The sequence below is a fragment of the Telopea speciosissima genome, unplaced genomic scaffold (assembly GCF_018873765.1).
Source record: "Telopea speciosissima isolate NSW1024214 ecotype Mountain lineage unplaced genomic scaffold, Tspe_v1 Tspe_v1.0440, whole genome shotgun sequence".
NCBI classification, from domain to species: Eukaryota; Viridiplantae; Streptophyta; class Magnoliopsida; order Proteales; family Proteaceae; genus Telopea; species Telopea speciosissima.
In genome coordinates, this window is record NW_025317776.1 from 19,421 (window position 1) to 31,436 (window position 12,016).

General features: G+C 38.8%; 1 protein-coding gene across 3 annotated transcripts; it reads left to right on the forward strand.

Moving 5' to 3' along the window:
• Window positions 1-1,723: 1,723 nt before the first annotated feature.
• On the forward strand, window positions 1,724-12,009 carry LOC122648088. 3 transcript variants are annotated; one of them, XM_043841348.1, is made up of 5 exons: window positions 1,724-1,751; window positions 4,057-4,117; window positions 4,352-4,703; window positions 4,874-6,741; window positions 11,891-12,009. In XM_043841348.1, the coding sequence occupies exons 3-5, from the start codon at window positions 4,354-4,356 to the stop codon at window positions 11,959-11,961; spliced, it is 2,289 nt and encodes a 762-aa protein (XP_043697283.1). In that variant the 5' UTR covers window positions 1,724-1,751; window positions 4,057-4,117; window positions 4,352-4,353; the 3' UTR covers window positions 11,962-12,009. The 3 variants fall into 3 exon arrangements, with proteins under 3 accessions (XP_043697283.1, XP_043697285.1, XP_043697284.1); XM_043841350.1 differs by lacking the exon at window positions 4,352-4,703 and having other exon boundaries at window positions 1,739-1,751; XM_043841349.1 differs by lacking the exons at window positions 1,724-1,751; window positions 11,891-12,009 and adding an exon at window positions 10,029-10,443 and having other exon boundaries at window positions 3,969-4,117.
• Window positions 12,010-12,016: the final 7 nt, after the last annotated feature.

The window sequence follows — 12,016 nt, forward strand, 5'->3', positions numbered from 1 at the left end:
TGCAATGTGTTTTTTGCAGGAAAAAATCAGAAACAGAGTATGGAAAATGGTTCTTCTGTATTTTCAGATTTGAAAAACTAGAAATCGATTTTAAAATTTCAGAGAGATTAGTCTTTTAGTATCAAATTTGGAGAGAAACGTAACGAGTACAAAGAAGATAAACAATTCAAGCAAACTGAAACTTGACCAAAAAAATAGAGGTTTCGACCAGCTTAAAAAGCAAGGGAGAACTAAGGGAAGAAGAAGAAGAGAATCAGAGAAAAGAAATAAGAGGAGATCTGACTTGAGATGGAGTAGGAATAAAACTGAAACAAATTGGACTCAGAACATTGTTCGATAACTCTAGTAGTATAAGAATGCGGAAATGTTCCTTAGTCATCGAAAGAAGAAAAGAAGCAGTTGTTAAGGATGATAGAATCCAGCAGAAGTCGGAAGAGAGAGAGGGAGTGAGACTTAGCAAATTACAAAGATGTTGGGGGTATTTTAAGAAATTCACTCAACTTTTTCTAATGGGTTGGGGTTTTTGTAAATCGTTTCTGCCTTAAAACTGATTGGTGTAAAATACATTTAAAGTACGCCAGATGGGTAAATCTTTTTTCTACCATGTAGATCTAAGCAATTGTCCCTATTTTTTTTTCTCTTTGATGAGCATGTGCTCATATGACCCAAAATATGAGGGGTAAAATAGATTCGATTTTAATTCTGGTTCTCAATTTTGGTTCACTCTTGACATTGTGGCCCAACCACCCCTCCCATAAAAAGGGGAAAAAAAAATTGGAGTAATCCAAAGTCATAGTACGTAACGTTTAAAAAGGAAACCAGTTGCTCTCATGCAGAAGTAGAAGAAAACTAAAAAGTAATAGAATTGGAATTAGAAACTGTTTATTAGAAGTAATCAAATTAGGAATGTTCTAATAAAGCAGGACTTCCCAGAACCAGTCTATGTGGGATGCCACGTCACTAACCAATTAATCCTGAACTCAAATACTTCTTTTTTTTAAATAAAAAAAAATAAAAAATATAGGATTTTATTGAAACTTGATTTGGGGTAGTCATTCCCGATTCAAATTGTAAACCGGGTTGGATTAAAATGGAGCGGTTTGGATGGTTTACCCAGAGAAAAAAAAATCTCACCCAACCACGAATATTCACAATCATATGTCATTAATCACCATATTCTATACCGGACTAGATGGACCGGAGGGCTTAAGAAGATTAGACCGGGACGAATTAACCAACCCAAAAACAGTCGTGTTCCGCAAGCAACAATCTTACAACTTTAGATTTTATTTCCTAATTTCACTCTACAACTGCTATTGAGGTGTCCTTATTTCTGTTATAAACCCTAAAACCCAATCATTCTATTGTTGTTGTGTTGCCTTCCATACCAGTTTTCTTCGTTTGTTTTTTTCCCTCTTTCCGGCTTTTGCCCATAACTGTATCTGCAATCTAATTAATTTTTCCACAGCTTCAAGACTCGATTCAAGATGGTTTTCAATTTTGAGGAACTGGTGAACAATCCTGTAAAGCGGCTAGAGTGGATTAGAAAGCGAAGATTAGAGTTGGGTGAGATTGAGGATCTTGTGAGGTTGCAAGCCAGAAGAAGGACAACACCACCAGTGACACCCGAACCAACAATAATTCTTGAAAAGCTTCCCAATGCAACAATTCCTGGTGAACCCAAGATTCAAAGTACCCAAAACGAGAAAGATGATAAGAAACAGAAACCAAAGAAGAAGAAGAAGAAGAAGGTGATGAATCCAGTGAATCGACCAGTTGTGCACAGGCCTGCACCAGTACCTGCACCAACACCAGAACCAGCAATGCCTGAAGAGCTAATGAATGAAATTACTGATAAGCATGGAGGTGAAGATGTGGTGTGGGTGATAGAGAAAACACTTGAGCAAACTGATGTGAACAAGACTCAGAATCGTCTATCTATTCTAGAGAGCAGAGTGGGTGTGAAGGATTTCATAACAACTGAAGAGAGAATCAAAGTTTCAGGCAAAATAGATAATAAGATACCAGTAGATGTGTTGTTATTGGTGACAGGACGAGAAGGAAGAGGAGATGGCCTCCAATTATGTGAGGACATGAGATTCACAAAATGGTATATGAAAAACAGTTGCATTTACGTATTGATCACAGGATGGTGGGGTTTGGTGAGTAAGAATAGTTTAGAATCCGGTAATAAAGTCCAAGTTTGGTCCTTTAGAAGATCACAGCAGAATGATGGAGGCGAGAAGAAGAAGAAGCTTTGTTTTGCAATTAATGTTCTTCGTAATAATTAAAATTAGCTAAACCACACTAGGATTATGATGCCCCTCCCTTAATGTACGGTTTGCTCCTCATAATTTTGCTAAATGAATAAAGGTAGAAGAAGTTATGTTTTGCAATTAATTAATGTTCTTAATTTGTATTAGAGCACAACGATGCTAGCTAGAATCCCTTCATGTTATGTTATGTTATGTTATGATGTCATGTTAGAGTAGTCTTCAAACTCTCATTTCAAAAAAGGAAGAAAGGAAAAAAATAAAATAAAAATTCTCACTAGTATATATAATTGAAGGGGCACTGTTCTCTGTGCCGCAGCACAGCCTGCGCCTAGGCACATGGGGGTGGGTGCAATGACAACCCTGCCCTCTTGCACAGGCTGCCCATGTGCCTGGGCACAGGCTGCACTACGGCACAGTGAACATTCTCCCATAATTGAATTTCATATTTGTTAACGAAAAAATACTTTCTGCTTTCTTTGGTGTATGTGGTTTTTTACGGATCTTTATCCTCTCAAGTGCAGTGAATTGTCCGCCAATATGTCTTAAAGTGCATCCGACGGTGGGTAGTGCATTTATTCACCTTTACAACTGTTCACAACTAGGGAAATGACTAAACACCCTGTACATATGCTTGTTTAGGTTAAATCTAAACACCCCATTGATACAAAGTTATGCAAACCAAAAGTAAAGGATTCGGATACTCTACTACGCGCTGCCCCAACTGTGTTGTGCTGCACAGACACAGGGCCATACGCAATGACCGCCTTACCTCCACTTGGGCAAGGTGCTTGGGCAGGGGTAAGACGGTCATTACATGCATCCTTATATCTGCGCAACAAGGCTGTTGGGGCAGCCCGCGCTGTAGACGGATCCAATTCAAAGGCAAAATACAACAAAAACAAAGTTTGTGGGTCATACTTTGTTTCTATTAACAACCACTTGCAAATGAATAAAGCACCACAATTAGGAACCGAATACCATAGGAAAAATCCAAACAAGTGATGACTTATATATATATTGCATTTCAAAAGGCCACTCAGTCTATATCTATCACAAGGAATTCGAGTACAAAGGCCTTCCAACGTGCTGCTTATTGAAAAATTGAACATTCACATTAGGATTTTATCATATGAGTTGGGATCAAACTCAACTAAAAAGTTTGCTCAAGAGGCCTGATGTAGAGAAAGACACATGACTTTTGAGTTTTGAATCACCCAAGAATCACTACAAGAAATGGTTGATGCTTCCAATCAGGGTTTTAGGTATCGGTATTACATTGACAAAAATAGATACTGGTAACTGGTCGATACCAGATTGGTGATACAATACAGATAGAGGGTAAAATGGTCAAAATATAGTATAATATCAAATAACATTCATACCTTCATGTGTCTAGCACAGGTGCTACCCTGCCTCTCACCTTGGATGCCCGTGTGCGCACTCTTATTGGCTACAATGGCCAGACAGCTTGACAGCAAACCGTGTTCCCACAAAAAAAAAAATGAAAACAAAGATAAAGTTTCTTTATTTCGTCAGATGATTCCAAAATAGTTTTGGGGAATTAGCATTATTCCGAACCGATTCTTTAATCGACGGTAAATTCATAAAAATAAGCGTAAGCATGACCAAGCCCATATCCAAGCATACTCTCCCGCCATCGCCAGCCCTTCTTCCCTCCCTCTCCCTCACCAAATTCTCTCCCCACATTGCCCGAAGATCCAAAATGGTGGCTGACGATACTACTGTTGCTACCGAGGCCCAGCCACTCTCTTGTATGAAGAAGAAGAATGGCCCATGATATCACCCTTAATTAGCCATCGAAGATCGCTTACAAGTTGCAGGTTCTCTCCATTTCCGAATTTGGTTATTGATTCTTGGATTGATTAATGGGTCTTGTTTATCTTGTCATTCCGTGTTTATGGGGGGGAGAGGGTTACAGTCGTTTGCTCTTAAATGATCTTTCTAGGGTTTCAGTTTTGTTTATATCATTGATTGATTTGTTAGGCTTTAGCCGTTTGTTCTTTATCTGATTGTTTCGTTCTATATGGAATTTGATCGATGTATTATTCATTCAGAAATGGAACGCAACTCCCAGAAGGTTCTCTTCTGCTATTGTATGACCGGTGGCGAGCTTTTGAAAAACCCAGATGGTTCTGTTGCTTACCGTGGTGGAGTTACTGAAGGATTAAGGGTTGATGAGAATACCAAATATGATGATTTTGTGGCCCAAGTGTGCAGCAAACTCAAAGTTGATCCATCCTCTGTGACCCTGAAGTACACTATTCAATATGACAAGGCCCGCCTTCTCACCTTGGCGGGTCAAGCCGAGATTGCGAATTTGCTGGATTTCAACCAAGGGACTGCGGATGTATATGTAATCAAGGCAGAAGAGAGCTTACTGCAACTACAACTGCCAGTAGTTTCTAGGTAACATAACCCTTACGCTGTGTATGGTTGCAAGGAAAATAAAGTAAGGAAGTGAATTTAAATGAAAAAAATTCAATTCCCTTCCCTTCTTTTTACCTGCAGCCTAATGGAGCCTAGTTATTTTGTACAATTCAGCTATCTTCAACGTTAACTGTTTGCTATTGACCCAGGTGCTCTGGAAGTGTTGCTACAGAGTTGGCTTTGGAGGACTCCAACTATGTTGATTCACTAACCACTGAAGAACGGCCCCCTCTGCTGGCCACATCATGGGCAAGCACAATAGAGGGTGTTGGACAAATTTTTGACACTGCCGATGCATTCCGAGATGAACTCAACAAGTACTCTATTGCCTGTGGCTTTGGGTATAAATACACGAGGAATGCTTCAGTCCGTATGACAGCACAATGTGAGGTTGATGGCTGCTCATGGAGTATTGCTGCGAGCATGTTAGGCAAGACTGGCAAGGTGAGGGTATACAAATATGAAAAGACACATAATCACAAAGATAATTGTCCAACAACCTCAAAGGTTCGCATGCCAAAGAGGTTGATTGCAAAAATCATGGCAAATAAGGTCCGCGAGAATCCTGGGTACTTGCCAATGGATATAATTAAGGACTTCAAGCGTGACTACAATGTGGATTTAACTTACCAGCAAGCTTGGCGGGGCAAGGAAATAGCAATGCAGGAAGTCAATGGGTCATTTTTGGACTCCTACAAGCTCTTACCTGGGTTTTGCCAAAGAGTAATGAAGTCTAACCCTGGAACTCTTGCAGTTTATACACAGAAAGATGACTCTACCTTCAATCAGTTATTTATTTCATTCCATGCTTCCACTCATGGGTTTCGGGTGGGGTGCCGCCCTGTTCTGTTTATAGATAGTACACTCTTGAAGGGAAAGTTTCTTAGTACATTCCTTTCCGCAACAGCCATGGATGCAAATGATGATATGTTTCCTGTTGCCTTTGCTGTGGTCGAGTCAGGTTCCTTGCAAGACTGGACATGGTTTTTTGGAAACTTGAAGATAGCTTTGAAAGACAGTAGAGACATTATCTTCGTGTCAGATTGGAATGAACACCTCCTTCAGGCTGTTAATGATATATATGGTTCAGTGCGTCATGCTCATTCTTACCGCCACTTGAGTGGAAGTTTCAAGTTGTTTCTTAAAGGCCTGCATTTGTCCAATTCTATAAAAGATGCCCTGAGGACAGTCTTGGAAAAACTCGCATACTCAAGGAACAGGATAGATTTCGATAATGCTTTGGGACAAATGCAGTCAATTTCTAATGAGGCATATCATTGGGTGCTGGAAAGTGAACCTATGTGCTGGGCTAATTCTCTATTCCCGGGTAAGCGTTATGACAAGTTCAGCTTGAATTTTGATGAGTCTTTTAACACATGGGTTCAAGAAGCACAAGAATTGCCGATAATGGGATTTGTTAACCTAATTCGGTTGAAGATAGCAGATTTTATGTCTGGAAAGTGTACTGAATCTGCTACTTGGGAAATTCCAGTTGGTTGCCGGATTGATGATAAGTTGAAAGGAAATATCGAGAAGAGTCAAGGATTTGGTTTCCATTATTTTTCAGACTCAAAATTTGAAGTATGTGTTTTACCTAACAAGTATGTTGTCGATTTACACGACAGGAGCTGCACATGTAGGGAGTGGGATATGATTGGTCTCCCATGCGAGCATGCATGTGCAGCTCTTAGAAGTATTAATGCTGATGTGTATCAATATGTAGAAGCTTGCTACCTAAAAGAGACACAACAGGCAATATACTCAGAGCAGATGCACCCTGTACCAATTCATGAAATTCCTATTGGTGCTACCACTGATGGAAACAGTGACGAGGGTTCGAGCACTGGACTTGGTCTTCGTCCTCCTACTGTTCGCCGTTTACCTGGCCGTCCAAAGGGGAAGCAAGTGAAGCCTGATCATGGAGATAAGAGACCACTCCATTGTGCTCACTGCAAAGAGGTTGGCCACAATCGCAGAAAATGCAAAGCCCAAAAATTAGCACTCCCTGCAATTACAGGTATATTATAATCCTACTGATTTCCTTCTTTTAAATTCATATCCAAAAAAATGAAAAGAGAAGAGGAAAGAGTTTGACAAGGCTAGGTGTCTAATTTTAACTTTTTAACCTTGGGGGGTTGGGGGGTTGATCCTTTGTCAGTATTGGGCATTTTCCAGCTGTTATGGTAAAATTGCCTTGGTGTTTAGGCATCTTTCTATTATTTAAGGGTGGGAGGATTTAAACAATATAGTAGTCTATGTGGACTTGAGCAATATTATCGTTGGGTCTCCCATTATGAAAAAAGGCCTTGGAGACCATGGGAGCTTATGCCCTGGCATTATCCTCGAACTTCTTGTTCTTCTCTCTCCAGTAATACTTATCATTGCATAAAATGCCACTTTTTTGGCCAAGGAAGCTCAAAATGGAGTTTAGTTTCTTTTCTACTTCTCATCCATCATTTCTCCTTTTAATATTAACAATATCCATTTATATATTCTGTTCCTTTGTGAAGGTCCATAGCCCATCAGTGGTCTACCACCCTCCCTGCACAGCAGGTCTATCAAGTTGAAATTTGATTATATTTCAGCTGTAACCCAGAACAATCAGGGATAGGATATGTATTTAGGAATTATGTGGGAGACATCCTCCTAGGTTTCTCTGGGCCAATTGGCTTTGCAGATTACATGGGTTTTGCTTTGGTGGTAAATTATGGTGCCAGAATTGGAGGTTCTATGTTTTGGTTTGCAACAAACCACATGTTTGGAGTTGTCCCATTTTGGAGTAGAAGGGATTTCAGCTTTTGTGATCCAATGGGTGTTAAGGAAGGAGACTAGGAATATATTTACATCATTAGGCAGGCAAGATGATGAGGGAGTAGATAGGATGAACCCTAGGTTCTGATTACACACTCCTTTTAACAAGATCCCTAGTAAAACCCCAAAACAGAATTTGGTCAACCGTGTGGTCAAAATCAACCTTTTCCGTTGAAGGTTAGAATTTGACCAAAGATCATAAACCAACTGAATAACTCAACGCCAAAATACTGCGATGTTCTAGCGGTTGATTGTAAACCGTAGGTGTTTCCAGAATTAGGAAGTAAGGTTCTGAAAATCTAGGCACTCAAAGAACAGTGCATCAACGACTCAGATAGGTACTAAATTCTAGTGGATTGTAGTATCCCAATAGTAGAACAGATTCCCAAAAGATAATGGTAGTCAAATGGCTGGATTGAGATTAATCAGCAAAAAACCAAATCTGGAGATTAAACTGGTCCCTATAATACCCTGAAATATGGAGAGAATCTGCTAGTCAATTCTCCCATAATATGAACCCTCGATATCAGTCAAAAGGGAACCAAAACAGAACTGCCGCTAGTTCTGTGGTGGTGGTCCTTGGCTGTAATTTATTCCCAGCAACAACAGAATATAAACAGTGAATGAAATTGATGATGATCCCTTTCAAACCCTAGTTGAATCAATTCCAGCAAACCCCAATAATAGTAGAAGAAATTTCACTTCAGAGAAGAAACAGAAAATATAGAAGAGGACATGAACTTTGATTTCCTTCCAATAGGCGTAGATCAGAATCTTTCCAATCGCAAGAGTTTTCACTCTTCACTGTCTCTCACAGCATACATACTTTCTCAGCAGCGAAGGAAAAGGCTCAAGGCAATATCTGATTAATCAAAATTCATGTTCAAGGCAGTAACCCCTTACAAACTTATATAGAAGGCTCAAAAGCAGATTCAAACTCTAAAAGGGAAAGGCCTAACCCAATCCGTAACTAATAAGGTAACATGAACTGACAACAACAACAACTCAGCCTTATCCCAACTAAATGGGGTCGGGTACATGGATCCTTGCCCTCCAATCAGGTCTATTCGAGGTCATACTTGATATAAGGCCTAAGCTTTGCATGTCTTTCCTCACCACTTCTCCTAGGTTCATTTTAGGTTTGCTCCTAGCTCATTTAGTTCCTTCAATCTGAATTAAATCACTTACCGTACTGTAGCATCCAAAGACCTCCGTTGAACATGGCCATGCCACTTCGAATGACTTTCTCGTAGCTTATCATGTATCAGAGCTACTCTCAAATCAGCTCTAATCTGATCATTCTTTACTTTATCCTTCCTAGTTTTTCCACACATCCATCTCAATATACTCATAACTAGACAGTCCTCTTTTCCCTTCTTGATCTTCTTTCTCTCCCATCTCTCTAGGTTCTCTGGTTTCCTTATTTCAATCTGTTACATTTACAAAATCTTATTCCCTTTTAATTTGGTTTTATGTTGATTGGGTGTGCCCATAAGTGATCCAAGCAGGGTTTTTGAATCCCAGATTGCATTACCAATTTTTCTCATCTGACAGGGTGTCATAATAATTTGGTAAAATGAGATGGTCTGGTAGTTTGACTGCTGATGGAAGAACCATGGAGTACCCTTAATACAATCCAGCGTGATCAAGTTAGTTTATCTGGATATTTCCTGTTTTTGGTATGGACTAAGAGGGCAGTTATGTGGTTCGAGCGGAGCAGAGATTGTCCAAAAGCAGCAAATTTTCAATGGTAAACTGAACCGACAAAATTGTTCATTGACATTTAAAATTTTAGGCAATCCAAGATTTCCTATTAGTTTATTAATTTCAACAGGATTCAACTTGCATTTATTGGAAATCTGGACTTGTTAGAAGAGGGATATTTTTAAGGTTTGTCCACTTATTTAATGGCATTGTGTGGCTCATGTTAGAAACACCTTGTATTGGTGGGGATTGGAATATGTTTTTATGGTTAATATAATTTCGCCCTTATATTAAATGTCTTTTCATCCTGTATCCACATTTCTTTGCTTTTCCTTTCTAATTACATTCATAGAATTTGATTCATTTGCTTCTAGAGACCGATCAGATCTTGAAGTGGTTAAAAGATGGGGTGGGTGTAGTTATTGAAATTCTCGGTTCTGTTCGGACTTTGGAATTTGGATGTATAGCAGAAACTGTCCTGTACAATTTTCAGTCAATGCAAAATTATTTCTAAATTTACATTAATTAGCTTTTACTGTAAAGTTATAGACTAGTAATCCTACATGGCAATTAGCACTTAGGCTACTCATTATTCCATTAGTGACATACGGAAATATGTTTAATTCTCCTTATAGGTGTATATTTGGCTCTTCATGCTAAGCAGATAGGGTGTTTACCGCACAATATTCAATAAATTCTGAGAACCAGGGCATACATTAGCTAGTTGGTTCATCCAGTTTTGATGTAAAACTAATTTGTTCTGACCTGTTTGAGTCATTCTTAACGCAGGGAATGATGGGTCTAATTGAAGTAACTGCTAAAATGCGAAGCTTGAAGACACTACTTGGCTTATCGGTACCGATTGACTTATGTTGAGTTAAAAGGGAAAGAAAGAAAGAGAGAAATTGCTGAGTTATACATCCAATGCATCACTTTTCTGATTTGGCAAATGCCAGTTTTTAAAGATGAGTAGATTCTTGAAACAAAACTTGGGGGATTCCTCTTTCATTTGTAGTCACTCTATATACATTTACACCCTTGTATTGATCTGTTTCAATATGTAACAGAACATGTATGTGGATTATGGATCCTTGGTAATTCTCTCTTGAGTTGTAGCACAGCTAGCAGTGGTGAGGCTTAATGAATTAGAGATGCTTTTAACCTCTGCAATCATTGCAATGACATCACTGAGCTTGTTAAACCCCTTGTGTTTTAAGTTAAAATGCCAAATGAGATGTTTCCTTAAACATAATTGAAAAGTCAAGTCTGCAACAGAATTGCAGTAATATTCTAAGGGACCAAATGAAAAAGCTTTACATTAAAATAATGAATCTGGGTTACATGCCACACCAGCTGCTCCTACTGTCAAGGCCATTGGTGCTGGAACTGCACTAAATGCAGATGAGCATAAAACAGGAATATTGCATAGCATAACAAAATTAGGTTTGAGTGAGTTCAAGCATCCTAATAGCAGAAAGGTAGCTCAACTGTTCATACCATTACTACTATACCTTCTCAATTAAACCAAGAACTCCAGGATTTGATGCATTTGAACATTTTCCTCCTTCACTTTGGATTAACTCCCTCCTGTTCCAGCAGCTCATCTAACCACACCTGTTCGTTAATTAGGTGCAACTTGTGAACCAAACTTATCATTCCTACATTGACTTGCACTCTTGAGAAAAGACAATGAAATAACCTGATCAGGAAGTCTCACTGTGTGTGTTTTGGGGGGGGGGGGGGGGGGGGGGGGGGGTACAGTGATAGGTAGCGCAACACATGGAACAATCCTCTTTTTTTTTTTTAATTAAATGAAAGAATCCTCTGTGTCCTTTGTTAACTTTAGTATCTGATAATAATACTAGGCAAAATGAGGAATAAGAAAAGCAATATGAATTTCTTTGAGTAGTGATAGTGATGGACAGTATAGTGTCAAAGGAAAAGGTTGAGGGATTTTGGGAAGAAGTAAAAAAATAAGGCTGACCAGGCTAACCATTATATCTTCTGAACTAGATCAAAAAATGCGTAGAGAGTATTGAAAGAGATTAGAATTCAATGGAAGTCTTTACATCAACTTCATCTTGATGAATTTCACTGGTACCTCCATTTTTAATCTCTAATAATCTTAATCTCTGTTTTTATGTTATCATCAACAGATTAAAATTAAAACTGTTTGCACGGTAGTGCATCTCTTCTTAACTTGTTAATGAATGAAATCTATAGATTTCCTCCTCAATACTAGTCAGCTCACTGCAATTTTTTATTGGCTTGTTTTTGGAAACAAATTCTTATTTGAAAAGAGACAGCATACCAGCTTTGTTTTAGTTGGATTATGGTCAAGATTTCTATTATGAGCTTCTACTCTTTAGTAAAGGGTGTCCTCTTCTTTCATTTTGTTACAAATTATGATGCCTCTTCTGGTGTGAAAAGCACGCACATCTCATGAAAAGAGTCATAGTTTCCAATCTCAACCTGCATAAATCACTCTCTCCATGAGTTTTAAATTAAAACAGCTTCGGTGTTAATTTCAGTTGCATTTAATAAGTCACTACTGTAGTACTGTGTCACATTTTCAAGTGAGTGGCCAGAAAAAAAGTTATTATGCTCTGGAAGTTTGTAATTCCCAACCATCAAAGTTCCTGCTTCAACAGCTGCTGGAAATGCTTGTGGATCTACAGAAGAAACACAGATCTGCGAAGGACAACTTTCCAACTATGAGTAATATTATTGGAGCTACATTCTTTACTGACATTCTTGAGCTGCTTTAAGAATCTTTT